This window comes from Takifugu rubripes, chromosome 15 (assembly GCF_901000725.2).
Source record: "Takifugu rubripes chromosome 15, fTakRub1.2, whole genome shotgun sequence".
Lineage (NCBI taxonomy): Eukaryota > Metazoa > Chordata > Actinopteri > Tetraodontiformes > Tetraodontidae > Takifugu > Takifugu rubripes.
In genome coordinates, this window is record NC_042299.1 from 4003721 (window position 1) to 4025639 (window position 21919).

A 21919-nucleotide genomic window follows, 5' to 3' on the forward strand; every position below is an offset into this window, starting at 1 on the left:
AAATGAGCTCTCGGGGATGCCCTCCTGTTAAATGTGTGTGTTTCCTCCAGCTGGCACATATGGGCTCTCTAGCCAGACAAAGGCCCCCCTGCTCTGCCTGCAGAGGCTGGTGAAGGAGGGGGCTTCCTCCTGTCATCCTTTGTGTCCTAATTGAAGTTTTTCTGCCTCTCAACCTTCCATCTTTCCTCCCCCATGCCCCTTAGAGAAGGTTGGGGGGGGGGGGGGGGGGGGGAGTGGTCCTGAAGGGATTTGAGGGGGTGGTTTCATGTCAGGCTTTGTTTCTGCTGGCACGATACTTGTATCTAATGTAGCGCATGCATTCATAAAAAAATACTGGCCTGATGGGAAGAAAGAGCTGTGTGATAATGCTGAACATAACTAACAAAACAAAGCACAGCAGGAGCATGTCATCATTTCTCCATTAAACCTATTTGTGCATTAAAGTTCTGATTGGAATTAGAAAATAAATAAAATGTCGGGTTTAATTTTGCTTTCTAAAGATCATCAGGCTCGCATGATTGCGTGCGTGTGTGCGCACGCACATACACACATGTGTGTGTGTGTATCTGAGAGAATCTTTCATGTTTCCATGTTGTGTTTTATTTGTAAAAAGATGTGGGGCTCATGGCAACAGGAACCACTGATGGGTGTAGCTTAAAATGTGACATCTGAACCAGCCAATTTCTAACTGAATGACTGACTGTGTTTTCCACATTTTGTGTGTGTGTGTGTGTGTGTGTGTGTGTGTGTGTGTGTGTGTGTGTGTGTGTGTGTGTGTGTGTGTGTGTGTTTGGGGGCATTGAGGGATCCATGATCTATTTCACCTCACTGTTTGCAGAAAGCCTAGTAATAATATGCAAAATCACAACTCTTTGTTTTTATACCACAGGCTAAACAAGTGTCATGTTAGTAAACTCACTTCAGTGATTTGACATATGTGAGTTAAAGACAACCTGAGAGACAGAGAATCAATCAGTTAGTACATAAAAACATCACTGGTACACAGTGATTATGCACCGCTTCTGTGCGTGTGTGTGTGTGTGTGAGGAAGAGAGAGAGAGGGAGAGGGGAGTGAGTGAGCAAGCCAAAGAGAGAGGGAGAGGGGAATGACTGAGCAAGCCAAAGAGAGAGAGAGTGCTTCTGCCTTCCCCTAGCAACGGTTGGCAGCGGTCTCCTCCAGCCTGTTGTTTTCTCTATCAGCGCTCACACACACACGGTCTTCAGAGTCAGCGGTCTATCTTGGACCCCAAAGCCTCTCTTTTTGCCACCCCAAATGATTCCTTGTGTCTCTTCTGCGAGATGAAGACCGCTTTAAAAAAATAAGGAAAAGAAAGACGGTAAAAAAACATCCGCAGCAAAAGGGAGCAGGAATCAGAAGGCAATAGTGAGAGAAGAGGAGGACGACGATGGAGCCCCTCAGTGCTCGCGGTCTACCCCGGCTGTCGTGGATTGACACTCTCTATAGCAGTATGTAACCTTCTATTTACTCCTTTCAGTGCATCTCCACTCTCCTCTTCACCTCAGGCCACTTTAGCTGGCTTCTCCCTCCTTTACCGTCTAATGTCACACCTCCTGCTAGTGGCTGTCTAGAAGAATAACCCCCAACACACAGTAGCCCCCATGTCTGTTTTACCCTACAATCACTCGTGTTGTGTAGATGTTTAGTGGCACAGAGATAGAGGTTCTGCTACATTAAAGTGGGGGTCATGTGCACAACGCAGAGGTAGAACTTTATGTTCCAGTCTGTTGATGATGCCATATACTGTATGATGCTAAATTTTTAATCTATTGCTTATTGTGGTCCCCATAGTTTGCTGGAGACGAGTCCCCTGTGTGTCAGTTCGCTTTAGTACGCTTTTAGATTTCCTTCATATGATCCGCACCCCAAAGTCGTTATCTGTAAATGTGAAAGTTATTGATGATGTAAGTATGAATTAATGTAAACAGAATCTCCATTGTGCTTTCGCCCTTTTAATGAGAGTTGTGAGTTTCCTCCACTTTAAAGTGATTACAAAGGTCCCATCGGGCACAGCTGTGCCTCCCTGTTGCCGTGTCGATGAGATTATGCACGTGTTGTGGGTTTTACGAGCACTTCATCGTTTTGAGATTCTTCTGTGCTGTGTCACGATTGTTGCCAGGCTTTAATCTGCAGAGGTGAATTGAACACGAGGGAGAGAGACGGGATTGTGGCCATGCTCGGGAATTTGCTGGTACACAAAAGTGAATCCTTTTGGAAGTATTTTGATGGACAGGCTTGGGACTGTCACAAAGAATTATGCATTACTGCGTTGTTGACCCTGAAACTCCACCAGTGTTTCTTTTTACACTGTTTACCTGCTGAGCAGTGAAATGGGAGAGGTTTCACCTTTGCAGTTTTCCTCCCAAGCTAGAAGATTAAATACATTCCACCTCCATTATCAGCCAGTAGGGAGGCTAGTCTCAGTTTCTCCCAAACCACTGAGGCTTTCCGGACCTTTTTCCTGTACAGTATAAACATTTACCACCCAAGAGCACAACGATGAAATCACCAACCATTGTGCTCTTCGGTCATTAGTAATGCTGAAAGTTTTGGGCTCTTGTATTAATTCTAAAATAAGCTAATCACCCATGGGTGGCTTATAAGTGTATGAACTCATGCATTTCAAAACTAAACCAGGTCAGTGGAAGCGGATGATAAGCAGCCCAGAGATGGTGTATTATCTCTGTACTATTTTAATATTGCTATTTTGAGTTTGCTGTTGCTCTGACCAAAAACATAACGCCTCACAGGTTCAGCCCCAACAAGTTTAAAAAAACTATCAGTTTAGGGATAATCTGGATGTGTAAATGGTGGCTTTGTGTCAGGCCTGATTGGAATTTTCTTGAAAGGTTTTTTTTTTTTGAGGGAAATATCAAATCCTTTACATGCACTTTTCATAATTATTTTGCTTTCTCTCATTGTTGTTTATAATGTGATTACAATGCATTAGTAAATTGGTATTTGAGAATTCTTTCACTTTACCAAAGAGAAATACATCACTTTAAAAGGTCCAGACCAACCCTTCCTCTCATTTAGGGGATTACCAAACACAAGGCTGTAACTGCATCTGTCCTAGTCTGCCACTGACACTGTGTTAATGGCTTAATGTGACCACATCCTTAACTCTGTGGAGCGGATACTGGAAGCCACAGCTGCTGGGTTCACCCATGGAGGCTTTCTCTGTTCAGCCCTGCCGTTTGACCGCTGCTTATCCAGCTGAGATTTCCTTCACCAGTTATAAACCAGTCCATCCTTTCATCACGAGGACAAAAGCATGTGTATGTGGATGTAATGGCACACAATTATTGCACACAATGGTTGAATTCACAGCACCCAGTCACTCATTAGGCAGCCTCGTCCTCATATTGGCTTTAGCAGCATGAAGCATCAGATGGCTATTGGTATTTTATGTGTGCAAGAATGTACATTTAGTTCGAACTACGTCAACTATATTGTTTGTCCACCATGTAATTAAAATGTGATGAGTTAGACTCCATAAATAATAATAAAAATGTGCTTTGGACTTGGTGTTTTCACTTGGTGTCATAGCAACATTCTGGATTATATAACAGCCAAAATATGGGCCTTCTGCCATGGCGGCTCTGCTGCACCACGCGCAGATGCATGCGTACACGTATGCCAAATCTAATCTGTGTCACCTTGAGGGAGGTGGCATATGTCGGCATCGTAGATGCAGCTTTAAAAACTAAGTCTATCCTCATTTCTGTACAGCCTCTGTGTAGTTAAAAGATGAGCTGGGCAAGCCTTGCTAAAATATGAGTGTGCCCCGAGTTCAGGAGTCTGAGAAAGGGTCATGTGTACAGTGATATCCCAATTTCATGTTGCAGTTGTACAGATGGTTGAATGGAATTTATAGGGCACTCTAATCTAAGAGTGACTCCCAAACAGCAGGAGAACGTGCTGACCTGCAGGCCAAATCAAATCCAGATTTGAAATTTTATTTTTAGATAAACAATGGGTAAACATCATGAATTCAGACTGTATTATATAAGGTGCTTGTTGAGGGAAATGCTTGTAAATAGTATATATTGATGTCATTGTTGAGATGCAAAACTATTCTGAATGAATACTCATGTAAAAATCATTCCCTTAGCTAAAGAGTTTCGTTCTTTGTTCTTTTCATTCAAATCCTCAGGGTTGCAGGAAATAAGTCAAATTTCAGTGGATTATTTTTAATGGCATTTCAGAAACAAAAACTGATTAAAACACTGCAGCAGTGGAATCTGATGGAATGGAAAATGCTTTATATTTGTCTTTCCACACAGCTGACGAAGAAGAGTGAAAAGTAACAGGAGGCAGCAGGCTCCTATATTCTGTGTACCGTATATGTGGGCTAATAATGCCTTCAGTTATGGCTGATGTTGAATAATGACAGGTTGGTTAGAGGGGATGCTGTGGACCAGGAGATTGACAGCCAGGTTTCTATTTGCTCTGCCTTCTCTCTCCACCTGTAATAGATGGAGCTGACCTGCTGCTGCAGGCTGACTCCAGTCCAGTCCCAGTTCTGTCTTTAAGTGTTTAATGTTCAGACTTTATGTTGTTACATGGCCCGCTTCAGCAAATTGGTGCGCAAGAGAGTGATTTTGGACTGGCTCCCAGTAGAGTTTTACAGGGTAGTAATACAACATGTGATACATCGTTAGTCACAAAAATCCATATCACCCAAATCTGAACCCCACTTTTTTGTCTCACCATTTTTTTGTGTGGCCGATGGTGACACTCTTGTTGTCGGTCCTGAGTGATGGAACTTCATGGTTTTCTAATGTGAACTGTATTCTCAACACAGACAGGAGGCAGAAGCAAAATACAATCTTAGGTTTTTACTGAATTAGTGTTACCCATTCCCATACAGAATTCAATGCCATGAGATATTATTGTAAAAGAATTGTTTATTGTGTCATCAGGATACAGACATCTCTCTGTGCCCAGTAAAAGTGCAAACACGGTAAAGATTTTCTTCTCACAATGGGAAAAGTGTTTTGTGATTTAATCTCTTGTGAGTTTTCACGTTGGCCCTGAATAACCTCCATTATTGAGATCAATAGATGAACTTTGTTCCCTTGAAGTGTCGCTATTGAAAGGGATGTTTAAATCTGTCCCCTCACACAAGAGCAGGGGATACTCTGGGAGGCCTGTAACCGTGTTATGTAACGCCGTGCTCATCTCTGCAGCCCCTTGCCATCCATTCTCCTCTGTTTTTGTTGTCGTCGAAGCATCTTCCTCATTTTAGGTCGAGCTTATATAAGCAGATTTGTGTTTGCGAAACAAAATGCTCTGGGATGTGAGAGGAGCACTGACGGTACAAATGAAAACGTATATTTATTTGCTTTTCTTTCTCTCACCCATCTCTGCTTTTAGAACATTAAACTTGAGTCTCTTCCTTCAAATTGCCAAATATGAAATAAATGTGTGTTGATGGAATGGTGGGTAATGTAGTATTTTAACCTTTGTAACTTTCAAAATAAATTCAGTTCTATTACGTATGAATGAATTTATAAAAAACAATAAGCTGTATTATACAGTGGTTATGCAGCCTTTTGAAAGAGGCAGCCTTAATAAAAGGTGGATATTGTTTCTTTTTCATGATCTTAGGCAGCTGAAAGTGGAAAAGGCAAGCCCCCCCTTGTAAAATTAAACTGGTTGCATGCTTGCTCCTGTTGGGGTTATATTCTGGGCCACCGGGGTTCATCCAGCATCAACCTTCTGAATAATAGATAAAGTATTTGGCTCAGCTGTTTGTGCTGCTGTGGCTTTTAATCACACAGTAAATAAACAAGTGTTATATTGCGTTGCTAATTGAATTAAGAAATTTAGTTTGTTGTTGATTGATTTTTGTTTGTTTCACTTCGTTTCGTTTCGTTTTCTCCCGCTTATCCGGATCCGGGTCGCGGGGGCAGCAGCTTCAGGAGGGATGCCCAGACAGCTCTCTCCCAGGCCACTTCCATCAGCTCCTCTGGGGGAACCCCCAGCTGCTCCCAAGCCAGGCGAGAGATGTAATCTCTCCACCTAGTCCTGGGCTGGCCACGAGGCCCGGTGGGACATGTCCGGAACACCTCTAAAGGGAGGCGTCCGGAAGGCATCCTAGCCAGATGCCCGAGCCACCCCAACTGACTCCTCTCGATGTGGAGGAGCAGCGGTTCTACTCCGAGCCCCTCCCGGATGTCCGAGCTTCTCACCCTATCTCTAAGGCTGAGTCTGGCCACCCTGCGGAGGAAACTCATTTCAGCCGCTTGTATCCGCAATCTCGTTCTTTCGGTCATCACCCAGCATTGATGGCCATAGGTGAGGACTGGGACGTAGAATGACTGGTAAATCGAGAGCTTTGCCTTCCGGCTCAGCTCCTTCTTCACCACGACGGATCGGTTAAGCGCCCGCATCACTGCTGACGCTGCTCCGATCCGCCTGTCGATCTCCCGTTCCATCCTACCCTCACTCGTGAACAAGATCCCGAGATACTTGATCTCCTCCACCTGGGTCAGGACCTCCTCCCCAACCTGGAGAAGGCACTCTACTTTTTTCCGAGCAAGGACCATGGACTCTGACTTGGAGGTGCTGATCCGCATCCCTGCCGCTTCACACTTGGTTGCGAACCATCCCAGCATTTGTTGGAGGTCCTTGTTCGATGGCGCCAGAAGAACTACGTCATCCGCAAAAAGCAGCGCCGAGATCTTCCACCCACTGAACTCGACACCCTCCACTCCCCAGCTGCGCCAAGAAATTCTGTCCATCAAAGTTATGAACAGAACAGGTGACAAAGGGCAGCCCTGGCGGAGTCCAACCCTCACTGGGAACGAGTCCGACTTACAATCCGCTATCCGGACCAAACTCCTGCTCCTTTGGTACAGGGACTGGACGGCCCTTATCAAGGGACCTTCCACCCCATACTCCCGGAGCACCCCCCTACAGGATGCTCCTGGGGACCCGGTCATAAGCCTTTTCCAAGTCCAAAAAACACATGTGGACTGGTTGGGCAAACTCCCAACTCCCCTCAAGTACCCCAGCAAGGGTAAAGAGCTGATCCGTGGTTCCATGACCGGGGCGAAACCCGCATTGTTCCTCCTCGATCAGAGGTTCGACTTTCAGTCTAATCCTCTTTTCCAGCACCCTGGCATAGACTTTCCCAGGGAGGCTGAGGAGTGTGATCCCCCTATAGTTGGAACACACCCTCTGGTCCCCACTCTTAAAAATAGGGACCACCACCCCGGTCTGCCAGTCCAAGGGCACTGCCCCCGATGTCCACACAATGTTGCAGAGGCGTGTCAACCAGGACAGCCCTACAACGTCCAGAGCCTTAAGATACCCCGGGCGGATCTCATCCGCTCCCGGAGCTCCGCCGCCGGGCAGCTGTTTCACTACCTCGGCAACTTCCGTTCCGGAAATTGGATGGTCCACCTCCTGGTCATCCGACTCTGTTCCACCTTGAGGATACATGTTGATAGGATTGAGGAGCTCCTGGAAGTATTCCTTCCAACGCCAGATAATTGCCCCAGGAGACGTCAGCAGCTCCCCACGCACACCTAACATGGTGTGGGCAAGTTGCTGCCTGCCGCCCCTAAGGCGCTGGAGAGTTTGCCAGAATCTTCTTGGAGCAGACCGAAAGTCTTCCTCCATAGCCTCACCGAACTCCTCCCATGCCCGAGTTTTTGCCTCCGTGACTGTCGCGGCCGCAACCTGCTTAGCCAACCTGTACCGGTCAGCTGCTTCTGGAGACCCACAGACCATCCATGACCTGTAGGCCTCTTTCTTCAGCTTGAGGGCTCCCCTCACCTCTGGTGTCCACCATCGGGTACGGGGATTACCGCCACGACCAGCACCAGCGGCCTTGCAGCCACAGCTCGCGACAGTCGCCTCGACAATGGCGGAGTGGAACATGGCCCATTCAGGCTCAATGTCCCCTACTGCCCTCGGAACACGATCACAACCGTCAGAACCGTTCCCCGACCCGAAAGCACAGGGAAGCAACCCTTTCGCTCAACCGCGAGAACCCCAACGTTGAACTAGATAGTTGGGGGCAAGCAAAAAGCCCACCCCTGCTCTCCGTCTCTCACCCTGAGCAACTCCAGCGTAGAAGAGTGACCAACCCCCCTCAAGGACTTGGGTTCCTGAGCCGACGCTATGTGTGGAGGTGAGGCCGACCACATCTAGTCGGTAACGCTCAACCTCCCTCACAAGCTCCAGCTCTTTCCCCACCCGAGAGGTGACGTTCCATGTTCCAAAAGCCAATTTCCATAACCGAGGATCGGACCGCCAAGGTCCCCGCCTTTGTCCGCCGTCCAATCCACACTGCACCGGACCCTTCATGCTCCTCCTGCGGGTGGTGGGTCCACTGGAGACGGGAGTGTCCACATAGCTGGTTCGGGCTGGGCCCGGCCGGGCCCCATGGACGTAGGCCCGGCCACCAGGCGCTCGCCATCGAGCCTGGCTCCAGGGTGGGGCCCCGGTAACCCTCCGGGCTGGGTACGCGGCTTCCCTTTTAGTTGTTCTATGATGGGTCTTGAACCATTCTTTGTCTGACCCTTCACCTAGGACCAATCTGCCTTGGGAGACCCTACCAGGGGCAAACTGCCCCGGACAGCATAGCTCCCAGGCTCATTAGGGTACGCAAACTCCTCCACCACGATAAGGTGATGGTTCACGGAGGATTTTTGTTTGTAATTGTAACTAATTATTTTAAATGTTTTTTTTATTTATTTTGCGCCGTACATAATGTAGCTGTGATGCTGGTTCAACTGTTGGCTGTGGTTAATGATTGAGCTATTTAGGATTTGCTTAGGCATTAATTTACTTTAATGGTTTTGGACGAGGACATCGTTAGCTGCATTTTGCGCGATCTATGCCTATTCTCTCTTCTACTTGTCCTCCCACTTCTTCTCCATCTCTACCCAGCTGGCCATCAGCAGGAGGGTCCTCGATATGAGCCTGGTCCTGCTCAAGGTTTCTTCCTGATAAGGGGGAGTTTTTCCTTGCCACTGTTGCTTGCTGGGGGTCAGGCTCTGGTAATCTGTAAAAGCCTAGAAACAATTTTGATTGTAACAGACGCTATATAAATAAAGAGTGATTGATTGATTGATTGATTGATTGAGCTTCATCTAAAGACATGCTATTGCGCAATTAAAATAAAAAAAAGTTTAAAAATATATATATAAATGTGTTTTCTCTTTAATGCCAAACAAAATATGTTATCAGAATTTTGCAGCTAAATTGAGGAATCTTACAAATGTTATCATTTTTAGAAGAGTCAAGCTCCTTTGTTGTGCTTGATGTTAGAGGGTGTGTCATGTGTCTCAGTATGTTTTGTTCAGGGAGTCTATAGGGATCTTCATCCATGACCTGAGGGGTGTGTGCCTGTGTGGATGGGGATAGGTTGCTATACACTGAAGTCATCTTTTAGGGCTATAGTAACCACCAACGCCTTCTTTCTGACCACCCTGGCTCCTCTCTTGTCAGCCAATCATGAGAGAGAAACACCACCTTCCTGGCCAATGGTGCAGCTGCCATGTTTACATGCTCCCAGAAGGCAGAGGCCATGATTAAGCATTCAGGGTAGTGGAGCGAGAGAGACAAGAAGGGGGAGACATGAAAGGGGGAAGAGGCCATTACGAGTTGAAAGGGTTTATGGATGCACTCAAGCATTGAGCATCTCTGGGCTCAGGTGAACAGACATGCGCAGGTCACTGATTGTCTTAAACACACACGTATCACTTCCCGATTATGAATTAATGTCATGGATACAATACACACTCCATACATGTTTGTTTCATTAGTTTAGAAAGAAGTTTAATGTAATTTACGAAGCATCCTGCATATATTCCACTCTAACACTCATTTTTGTGTCCGTTTATATGTGTGGTAAAATATTATTGGCCCTGATTGGCCCTCTTCTCAGCACATCATCTTTCTACTGAAGTCAAGAAGTGGATCTTGTTTTTATTTACTCTTATTATCACACATACATATGCATTTAAGCCACGCCTCAGGAACCGCGCAGAGCCACTGCGGAGCATCTGTGGAGCAGTTGTAGTTAAATGTACCGGTAACCACATACATACTAACTTCATATAAATTAAGTTTCAGTATTGACTGAAAAAGTACATTTACTTTATACTGACCCTTGGTTTTACATCACTGGAGCACTGCTCATCAGTCTTTGTTTGTGTGTCAGATAGATGTGGGCTTTTGAGAGCTCATCACACCAGAAAACCTCGGACCTTCATCACTCCACCCTCCTGTAACAGGATTCTCTGTGAATACACACAAATCAAACAGACATTAGGCCCAGTGCCTGTAAACATTGCGCAAGAATGTCAGTGTCAATGAAAAAATAGTATAATTAGAGTTAGAGTCAAAAATGCACTAAACGTCTGAGTCTGCTCCTAGTAGTTGGATATTTTCATTGGCAGTTAGTGATGTCTGCGTTCACTCTGAAATCTTCTTTCAAAGTTTCTCCTCTCATTTTAGTGTTTCTCTTCTTCCTTTAATAATATTCTTATATGAAACATGCAGCACAGCACAGTGCCGTACCCCACTAACCTACGCCCTATCACCTGCCATCAGCAGCTGCTTGCATTTCAATAGCTCCCATTATGCCTGCTCCTCAGTTTCAGTGCCCAATTCAATACGCTTTCTGTTTGCATGAAGTGAAACAATAATTTTGCACAACGATATGTAGATGCAAACAAAATGAAGCTACTTAAAAGTTTGTCAGCACATATTTAACTCTACAATCATGTGGAACATCAAATTCTATCATACCTGCTTCCAAACATGGGGGGCACAAGGTGGGACGAGGCAAATAAATTGCTGGATTATTTGTGATAGATTTTGTTTGCCTGTATGTCTAGGTGTGTGTGGGTGTGTCTGGTCTTGTGACCTCTTGTGTGCAGACAAACCTAGCTTGATGTATCACAGCTTTTGTCCTAATCTATGGAAGCACTAGTGTGTCTGAACAGTCCAAGCCTTGGGGATTTAGGCTAACTAATTATAATGTATAGTGGCTGGCTGTCATGGAAACATTGGTTGGTTCATGCATGGATGGAGGGCCCTTATCTTTAGCTGCCTACAGGCGTATGTCACATGAAGATATGCAGCTGTAGCAGAATTGACATTCATTTGAGGAATAAAGGGAGAATACTAAGTTGACTCTTCACCTGGCATAGAAAGTGCTCCGAACATGTGCTCACAGTTTGTGAAGTGGATAATGGAAACTACCGTCATGTGTCTTAACTCCTAGTTGAACAAAAGCACAGTAGAAGTTTCGCCTGTTCTCTTTTCCAACCCTCATCCTTTTAGAATAGCAGGTTTGTTCCATCGGAAGAAGCCCAGTGTGAGGCTGGATGAGTGGGATAGGAGCAACAATGACTCCGCCTGAAGTGGATGACTCATATCCACAAACCATTTGCTTAGTCAGCATCTTTTTGCATCACTGTATTCTGATACTAGGAGAAGTTCTGACTAAATATGAATCATTAGCATTGCCTCTGCTACCCCTTTTCTGGTATTCTGTACCTAAAGCTTAAAATAACGCATATCTAAATCTATATATCTATATATATCTATGTATATTTTGTGTTTTTGTAAACTTTAATTAATTGGAAATCTCACCAGTTATGTGGTCAGCAGATTTTTGAAGTTAAACGAGGAATTAAAAATTGTCTGCACTCACATTTATTCCCGTTCCTTCCTGGCACAGCCTGCTTTCATTTAACATTCCAGTATTTAATTCTTTTTAGAGCATTAGCTGTAGATGCTCTCAGCTTGTATCAGTCATAGCTACCTTCTATAGTATTTGCTGACTGCAACTGTGAACATTACAGTTTGGTAATCATAAAGCGAAATTATGTGCAACGGTCTGCATCTGATATCTTATATATTGTGTTGTGCAGATGTAGGGGGTCAAGGATCTCAGCATGCACAAGTAAAATATAGATGTGTGACATTCATCTCCTCAGCTGCACTCATCACGGATGAGATGAAATTTAAGATCTTTTCACAAAGATCTTAAATTTCCCCAGTCACTTCTTGTTTGACAACAGCAACTCAAGCAGATATTAATGCCTACAATATGTACACACTGTAGTATACTGTACATCCATAAAGTCTGTGCCATTGCTGTCATGGTGTCTGGGCTCCCAACACTGTGCTACAGGACACGCAGTGCCTTTTCTTGTTGTTTTTCTTCTATCTGGTCTACAGAGAATTGGGTCCGTTATGGTTGAGCTCACTGAGGGTCGTCTGTGCTCCTCAGTGGAGAAATGCTCTGTGTGTGTGTATATGCATTTGTGTATGAGTTTTATGTGTGCTATATATACATTAATCACGTTAATGAATAGACATATGTATAGTGATGCTGAAAGTCTTTCCTACCCTATGCAGGAAACTCTGGCTTCCAAATACACATGCATTCTGTTCTAAACACCATGCTGCGTGGGTTAAGGCATGTTTGCTCAGTCGCTGCAGTCATGGCCCACATACACAAGCAGTTTTCAGGGCTGTTTCATGGTGCCCACACAGTGCTAGCTTGCTGCAAGGCTGCATGATGTAATCCTTCTCCTTCTGAAAAGAAAATGCTGAGCAAGGCAGCACAGTGCCTTGATTGAATTCTCATACTGCCGCAGCAACTCTTGCTTCTTCCTGACTACATTTATTTGCAAATTTGTGCAAGTGGTTGAAGCCCTGTGGAGTTTAGACTGACATTTGATGAGCTCATGTAAATTGTCAGTCCTATTTTTCACAATAGCTCTTATTCATACCTTCCATCGGGGCAGTCAAACACCAGAACACTGCTGCTCTTCAGGGTTTATTGACTGCCTGTCAGCATTACCAGACGGCTTTTTGGAGGCCAGGATGCATTTGAGTTAGTCTGGCCAATTTTCAAGGTATCTATTTTTTTCCTTTCCATGGAAATGGGGGGCTGGTTATTAGGAGTGACAGGTGAGTCAGTGAGGAATGAGAGCCGACATTAAGCAGAGGTCAGAGGAGTACTGGAGTGTTTGGGATTGTACTGGAGATTTAACAGGTGTGTTATGCAACATATCTGCTGCCACACATGTTGACCTGTATGTGTGCGCACACATTGGTGTAATGATCAAGCGCACCTCATCGACATAGCTTCATATTCTGAGAGAATCAAGCTGTCGGTCTGTGCTTCTTGAAAGGTCACATAAACATCCAAATTGAGGACCATAGCATACAATAAAATATTAATCAGGCTTTAAATCAAAACTACAACTACAGATGTGACATGTTCCAGAGAATCGGAGCTGCTAAAGAGAGACATCGGGCAGTACAGTATTTGGGCCAATTTAATTCACAACAGGAGAGACAACTTAACTCTAATGTACAGCGTGCTACAGTGATCAAGAGAACTAACAAACAAAAAGTTAGCTTTGTAAGAAAAAAGTTAGCTTTTTTGACAAAATAAATCTGCATGTCAAATTAAAACTACAGTGAAAGTGTACTTAGACATTACACACTTCTTTTAATGTGAATTTCAGATTCAGTAACCAACAGATGTCATTCATTGTGACCGGCAGATGGATTTGCAGCTCATCTTTGCAACACTGGCTTAGTGTTTGGTAAAGATTAACACCAAAGGCAAAAAAATACACAGAAAAGAGCATGAGCCAGGAATAGAATCCTGCAGCACGCCACATTTGTCAATGGTTTTAGAGGAAGACCATTAACAGATTGAAACGGTAAAAGTTATGGACTGAATGGCCCATAGTGCCAAAGGCTGCCCTGAGAGCCAAAAAAAACCAACACAGCAGGGTTCTTAGTATCAATAAAAAAAACTTATTGCCACATGTTGAGAATTCCAAGATTTTGTCTTTCTTGGGCTTCAAAAGTAAAGCCAACAAAGTAAAGAAAAGTCAAAGAATTTGATTGCTAAAACACAAATATGTACACAATTGAAATGAACTAAACTGACCTTCTGTTCTGCTGCATTCTGTGGAGAAAAAGATAGAGTTCTGAATGAATGAATGAATGAATGAATGAATGAATGAATGAATGAATGAATGTCTTGTCACAAGGTCCCACCTGGTTGCCAGATGATAAGTGCATTAGATGGAAATTTTGGTTTATTTAAATCACCATCAAAGAGATTGTTATTCAAGACTCAAATGTCACATTTCAATGCCCATTGAGGACGCCAAAGAGATTTTTTTAAGAGTTCTGATAGCTGTAAATGCCATATGGACAAGGGAGTGCTATTCACTTTATTTAAGAGGCTGACTTTTCTATTATGGAGTCATTTCTACAATTTCTGTGTATTTTGAGAATAATATTAGCAGCTGTTTTTTCTGCATTCACTTCCTTTTTTATCAAATGTATTTCCACATGTGAAATATTTGGTCAGTCAGCTGCTGATGTGGATTAGTTACAGTCTAATGCGAGCACTTTTTCAGCTGCACAGCAGAGTGCTCTCTGCCTTGATTTACTCTCTCTGAAAGGTTTTCCATTGCCAGACAAACCATTCCTTATTATCTGGAGCCTCATTGATCTAACTCCATCAACACACAGCAGAGCACACCAATAATTGTGGAGCAATCATCTGTGGTGTGTGACATTTGAAGTGGAGAGCAGCAGAAGTCCACTATAAATTTTTTTTGTTTTCAAAAGGAGCAAGGTGCAGCTTGATATCTCTCCGACAGCTTGGAAAATTCTACCAAATAGAATTTGCAATGAAAGCATGATCACCTCATCTTAAAAGACTTAAGTTAGTCGCTTTCTGTCCATATTTCGAAGTGAGGGAAGACAGTAGATGTAGGCCGAGGTGGCAACACCACTATTCTACTTCTTTAAATTAATTTAATTTGATCAAAGTAGGATTTTAATCTAGAAGTGTTACTCCATAAATCCTTCGGCTAGCAGTGGCTACATGCAGAATGAGGTAGGATCCTGCGTGTGGCTCTGCCTTCCTCGTAGCTCTGTGGGCTCCTCTGTTTCTTTCTTTACACCATCTTTCCAGTTCAGCCACCATTTCTTGCAGAGCTCAGTCTGTTCCCCTTTACAAGGGGGGACTTTAATCATATGCAGGCTCGTCCTCTGATCTGACTATCATTGCGTTTACTTGAGATAACTATTTATTTTTGCATAGAAAACATGACAAGAGTATTTATTTCAATTTCTATTGACCTTTTACATCATTATTGCAGAAAATACCTGTTTTTCCCTCAACCAGTGAATTCTGGAACAGCAAACCAGCATTTACAATAAGTCTACAACACTTCGGAACAGCATGCGTTCTTTACTGCTGCGCTGACATTTCACAAAAGTTTTTGGTGCTTCCTCCTGGTTTATGGCTGCTTTTGTATGCAACATTATTGCCTCAATTTGAATGAGCAGAAAAGGTTTATAACAGTGGAAGGGTACAGTGATTTTACTTCTGTTCAGTCTGCTGTCTCATTTTCAAACTAACACACACACCACCAACCTCAATGGATTTGTTTTCCAAGGCTGCGTGTGTCATTCAGTCTCTGTTCTTCAGTACCAGTGGGTCCAATCTTCCGCTTGCTTCTGACCACATTGATCTGCTGTCGGTTCTTCCTCCTCTTCAGTTCAATCCATTTACTTGATGTGGTGTAAAAATACGTGTGAGGCGTTGAACAATAATAACAGGCTGTGGCTGGTGACACAAAAAGGTTACTTTGCATAAAGTCGACAGTGAAGCATTGATTTTTTTTTTTTTTATTGTCATGGATTTGGATTGTCAGGATTCATTAGCAGATCGGGGCAGCCTGCATCAGTCACAGTGGGTGCAGATCAACATGCACACATGGGTCACACAAGGGTCTTGAATCTGAAAAACAAATGCAAATCTGGGCAATAGATCTGAATGAGGAGTTCTATTTTGAAGCTCACATGTTCACGTTAGATTAAAAGGAACTGTCAGTAAAATCACATGTGCACGATCCCCTTTACACACAGAATTATGTTGTGTGTGTTTGACAGCAGGGTGGCGACTTATGCTACACTAGTTTTTTGATTTTAACCAGATTTTCATCAGTGTTCAGTGAGCTCTGGACTATATTTCTGAATGATTTAAAGGCTGACAACAAGCTGGAGTCTTCACAGCCGTTTCCAGCAGTGATTTTTTTTCCCATCTATACTGAAATGCTGATATGTTACTTCTTCATCTCCTTTTTTACTTCCTCTCTTTCATCTCCAGACTTCAACTACAACACTGATGGGTATGAGGGGGAAGGTGCAGAGGACGGCAAGTCACAGGATGGCTCCGAGACGCTGCCCTACATAGATGAATCACCCACCATGTCACCCCAGCTGTGCGCACCCCAGGGGCCCGATGGAGAGGCAGTCTCGCCAACACCACCAGAGGGCCTGCCTCCAGGGGTAAGAGCAGCACACACACGCAGAAGGACTGGAAGACATTAATCAGCAGTGGTCCATCACATGAACGTCCACACACAACTTCATAACATCAGACAATGTGACAGATGGGAGCAACTTAGGAGTAACTAAGCAACATAAATCACCAGCTGAATGTTGGAGGTTGAGATGACACTGTGGGACTGACTGACCCACTTCACCTTGGCAAGAAGGTGTAAAAATCCATTTTGTTTATTTGTTGAAACAAGTCTTTGTCTTACCCATGACCAATGTATTTTTTTTAGTATTTGTAGGACATTTCTGCATTTAAATGCAGTAATTATCTTTCTCAGTTGTTCTTTAGTGTGGTCTTGTTATTTTGTTCCTCTGCTGAAACACGTACACTGTCAGGTGTCAATTACCTTTGGCCATTATTTGCTAGCGGTGGGTTTTAGGGTGTTCACACCAGACCTGACTGCATCAGATGTCAGAAGTTGACTGGGTGTCATTGTTAACGATCAGCCCCAATAACTGGATTCCTTGCAGCCCCCAGCAGGTGGTACATTCACTGTGTCCGGAAGTGACCATTGACCTATTTAGGCTTGAATGACACCATTACTTAGCAATGCCGGTTTGTGATTGAATGTTACATTGTTACATTTTCTGCATTTTCTGGGAATACATTGTTATTGCTCTGTAGTGGGTGTTGTTTGTTTGTTTGTTTGTTTGTTTGTTTAAAGTGCTAACACTGTGCATGTGAAGAAGAGTAGTTCATCTACTGTCTACTGTCTACTGTCTATCTGTCATCTGTAGAAGCTGCTGCTGAACCGACACTTAGTGGTGCAGAGTTCATGCAAGAATTTTCCTGAAGTGAAAGGCCTAGTGGAGTTTTTGTGACATATTTCTCATATAACAGCACGCAGACACACACACACACACACACACACACACACACACACACACACACACACACACACAAACACACACATCCTTGTATTTATATCTTTGTGAGGAATTTCATGCCTTAAACACTTTGAAGTTGTGAGGACCAGCCAAAAATCTCCTCACTTTGCTAGTAGAATAAGGATTTGGATATTTGGTTCGTAGCACACTCAGAAGCAAAAACAGCTTTAATATGTAGACTGTACAAATATAACAATGTAAGGCCTTCAGAATGAAAACCTAGATGGACAGTGCTTTCAGACATCTGCTTTAGATTTGCTCTACTTTAGCAACTAGTTACTATACTTTATCCCTTAAACTATCTTATAATAATCGAAATGCGCGGTGGTTTGGCTGTCTTTGGTAACTCTGGCTTACGCCTCTATGTGCTGGTCAATCATTTTAAATAAAACTTTGTCTCCATCTAGTGGTAGATTTTGGTTAAAACAAATTAAAAATCGTTCCAAAAAAGTTTCATTAACGCATACTAAGAAATGACTTTTCAACGCTTAAGCAATACTTTAAACATTTTATGTAAAAAAAAAAAAAAAAAAATGATATGAGTTATAAAATGAAATATTTTACGTGTTAATATCATAGTATATTTATAATTTCTGTACTCTAGTGGCAACTTTTCTGCCTTCTGAAGTCTAAAAGTATATTTCCTGTAAAAGCCCAAGCCTTGCTCAGTCAGGTATTGTTTCTGCTGACTTTGCAGCAGGCCTTGACTCCAGTGAGCTATGAAGGCAACCCTGACACTTCCATGACAGAATGCATACATTGATCCCTCAGAGTTCCAGCTTGAAAGTAAATGCCAGAGGTTTTCTTGGAGGTTTTCTTAACCAATTGGCTAATTTTCTCCTTTTGATGTTTGTTAATTTAGTACCTTTTATTTGTTTTTAGGAAAACATGAATAAATCAAGTTAAAATGTTTGATTTCCGTCCCAAACCTTTGCATTTTCTATATGCACACTACCAAGTCTGTGCAGTAATCAGAATTAGCCACACTACAGCAGCACATTAGCCGGCTCCATGTCCAAGAGTCTCAGCAGATCAATAAAGAAACAATGGTCAGAGACAAGAAACAAAAAGTGAGAAATGAGCCCCTTAATGCTCTGCAACAGGGAGCCAGTGTGTGTTTGAGGAAGTGGACTGAAAATACAGAAGAATCAAATGAAAAAACTCAAGCAGATGAGATTCCTTGTGTGGCTCAGGCAGAAGAAGGCCATCAGGGAAGTGGCTGCACAGCGTCTGTTGTGAGGGGAGGGGCAGATTTAGAGGGAGGGCAGACCGCATCGACCGAGGTGGAACACACACTCGCGGTACACATACATACAGACCAGGAAGCCCAGCAGAGGAAGGGGGTGGTGCTGTGTAGGCGGGGTCCTCTCTCTTTCTGTCTCCGCGTCAGGACGACTTGTTCTGACGGGGGGGGAAAACACTGATGTGTCCTGGCTAGCTCTGAAGAAAGGATTAGGCAGAAAAAGGAGAGGAGGTGGTTCAGGGGGGAAAGATAAAGGAGAGAATCATGGAGGAGGAAGAGGAGGAGGTGCTGTGCTACTTGGACAGGGTTTTGGAGGAGGAGGTGTTTGAATACGGAGATGGGGAGCTGGATCCCATCACCCCAGTGCATAGACAGTTCAAGGTGAGGCAGCGGCTGGATATGGGAAACCTCTCGCTCAACACACACACACACACACACACACACACACACACACACACACACACACACAGTTGCTTGAAATGCTTCTGCTTAGAAAAATGTCAAGCCTGTGGCATCACTTTTGTGCATGAGTGTGCCGATGAGCCATCTGTGGCACCGTAGTGTGTGTGTGTGAATGTGTGTAACAGCCGATGGTCTCAGTGTGGCCTGACGAGGCAGCTACCGTGCAGCACATGACTTCTTACCCTGTCGCTTTTTAAAACTTTAAAACGGCTTTCTGTTTCAAATTGAAACTTCTGTTTTTGAGGGTGTTAAGAGGTGACTTAACCAACAGCAGCTTCCTGTACAGCCCACAGCATTTCTGTGGGAATATACAGCCCGGGGAGGACACACAGGGGCATGTTTGTTGGAAAAATCTCTTCACCACTCATGTATTTCCCATCTTGCCCTTTTCACCATACAGTACCTCTTTGTACAGAATAAGGGGGGGGAACTCACACTGTTTGAAGTTGTACTTTCCCTCTTCCTGTCCTGCCTCTTTTCATTTTGGTGTGGTGTGTGTTTGCCACTGAGGGAATGGGCTTTACATGTCACAAACACTCGTGTTTGTTTTGACTGTCGCATACAGCTTCTGCATTACCGGTACATTAGAAAGAAATAAGAAGTGGATAAACCAAGCCTTTTAAAAAAGGTCTTCTCTCTCACTTCCTTCTGATTTTTATTATTAAATTTGAGCTCCTTTAAGGTGCTTACAATGGTTTTAAGAGCTTTAAACTTTGAAGGGCCAGGGAAATCCAAAGTTCCTCAGCTAATGCTCACGAAAATCTTTCAGTTTGCTTTTAGCCACATGGTTCCTCTTCTGATTGCTTTGACTGTGTAGAGTGACCGACGCCATTAATCACATCTATCCATGGCTGCTTTTGATATTTTGGTACATGTTTTCATTAAGTGTTTTCATTTTCCTCTTAATGAGTGTGAACTCATGGCGCTGGAACTGCTATTATCTTACAGCTGAATGAATTACGGTAGTGGAATACACATATACTTATGACGACCTCGTCCTGTTGGTCACGATTCGGTTAAAAATTAGGTCAGCTCCTTCCGTGTCTGAGCAGTCAGCGTCAGCGTGCTGATAAAAGGATCTAATTGTGTTAATCATTAATCTGTTCTGTTTTCATGGCTGTTCTTTGGCTCCTTGAAGGTGTCTAAATGTCACTGTTATTGACTCCTTTATCTTCAGTCACGGCTACAGACTCACCCTGACAGTATGGCCAAGACTTTTTTAACTTATTGTATTGCCATAAATTAGTAGAATAATCACATAAACTCTTTTAGTGGCATCATTGACAAATGAAGATTGTCTAATGTGAGGTGCTTGTGGCAACGGTATTTGATGCTATTTCACTGCACTGTTTGTCTGCGTAAGATGGAGAGAGAGGGACAAACAGAGAGACACTGAGTTAGGGTGTAATGTGAAAAAAGTGACATAAACTCCAGGGGTTTTATGACTGAGAGCTCACATGATTTTTAGTTGAGACATTCTATGATAATGATAATTCAACATATCAGGAAATGTCAAAGGTTTTCATCTCAAACGTGTTCATACCAGTCTTCTCTCACTCTCTCTCTCTCTCTCTCTCTCTCTCTGTATCTATATATATGTATGTATATATATGTGTGTGTGTGTGTGTGTGTATATGCGTGTATATGTATATGAAAGTGGAAAGTGAAAAAATGATGCAGCAGACTGATCCATTTTGCCAAAATGTCATTGTAGCAACTCAAAAGGATTCTCAGTAGTTTGTGTGGCCCCCACGTGCTTGTACGCATGCCTGACAACGTCGGGGCATGCTCCTAATGAGATGACGAATGGTGTCCTTGGGGATCTCCTCCCAGATCTGGATCTGGTCATCGCTGTGCTCCTGGACAGTCTGAGGATCAACCGGGCGGCGCCGGATGGACCTAAACATAATGTCCCAGAGGTGTTCTATTGGGTTTAGGTCAGGTGAACGTGGGGGCCAGTCAATGGTATCAATTCCTTCATCCTCCAGGAACTGCCTGCATACCCTAGCCACATGAGGTCGGGCATTGTCGTGGACCAGGGGGAACCCAGTGTTACGAGTGGTTGTATCAGGACCCGAAAGCAGGCAGGACACAGTGGCGTATCGTTCCGAGAAGCTTTATTAAAGTTTATAGAACTCAAAAAGAGGCGTGGGGACCACGACTCGGTTCTTAAACAAAACAGGGAATGCAAACTTACGACAAAAATCCCGAGCGGGGCCGAAAGCAGTCCATGAAGGATTAAGACAAAACAATAATCCGATAACGGGTTCAAAAGTTATCCACGAAGGAAACAGTCTCACAAAAGTCCAGGAGGGTATAGCCGGGGTTTTCCGAAAACGACAAAACACGCCAACGCTGGCCAACCGTGAGAACAGTCCATAAATAGGTGGCTTGATTACGATAGTCTGCAGGTGCACCAGTCCCCGGCACCACCTGTGGCTGAGGCATGGCTCCACCACGCCCCCCGCAGGAAAAACCCTGCAAAAGAGTTCCCAGAAACTGGGAACCTGACACCCAGGTCCCATTGCACCAACGTAGGTTCTGACAATGGGTCCAAGGATTTCATCCCGATACCTAATATCAGTTAGGGTGTCTATGGCAAATGCCAATCGAGCTCTAGGGTACCGGGCAGTGAGCACAGGGCCCACTACAAGACGTTGGGCCCTCAGGCCACCCTCATGGAGCCTGTTTCTGATTGTTTGGTCAGAAACATTCACACCAGTGGCCTGCTGGAGTTCATTTTGTAGGGCTCTGGCAGTGCTCATCCTGTTCCTCCTTGCTGAAAGGAGTAGATACCGATCCTGCTGAGGGTTTAAGGACCTTCTACGGCCCTGTCCAGCTCTCCTGGAGTAACTACCTGTCTCCTGGAATCTCCTCCATGCTCT

The 21919-nt window shown here is 44.0% G+C and overlaps 1 protein-coding gene across 3 annotated transcripts in view; it reads left to right on the plus strand.

Annotated features, from left to right (window-relative positions):
• Positions 1-21919, plus strand: part of abr (ABR activator of RhoGEF and GTPase) — a 79754-nt gene that overhangs the window by 10236 nt on the left and 47599 nt on the right. The window contains exons 1-2 of one of the 3 annotated variants that reach the window (XM_029848637.1): positions 1148-1467; positions 16209-16390. In XM_029848637.1, the coding sequence (XP_029704497.1) occupies positions 1407-1467; positions 16209-16390 (243 nt within the window). In that variant the 5' untranslated portion in view covers positions 1148-1406. Of the gene's footprint in view, positions 1-1147; positions 1468-16208; positions 16391-18662; positions 18954-21919 lie in introns of those variants that run through there. The other 2 variants (XM_003976469.3, XM_011617410.2) reach the window with 2 other exon arrangements.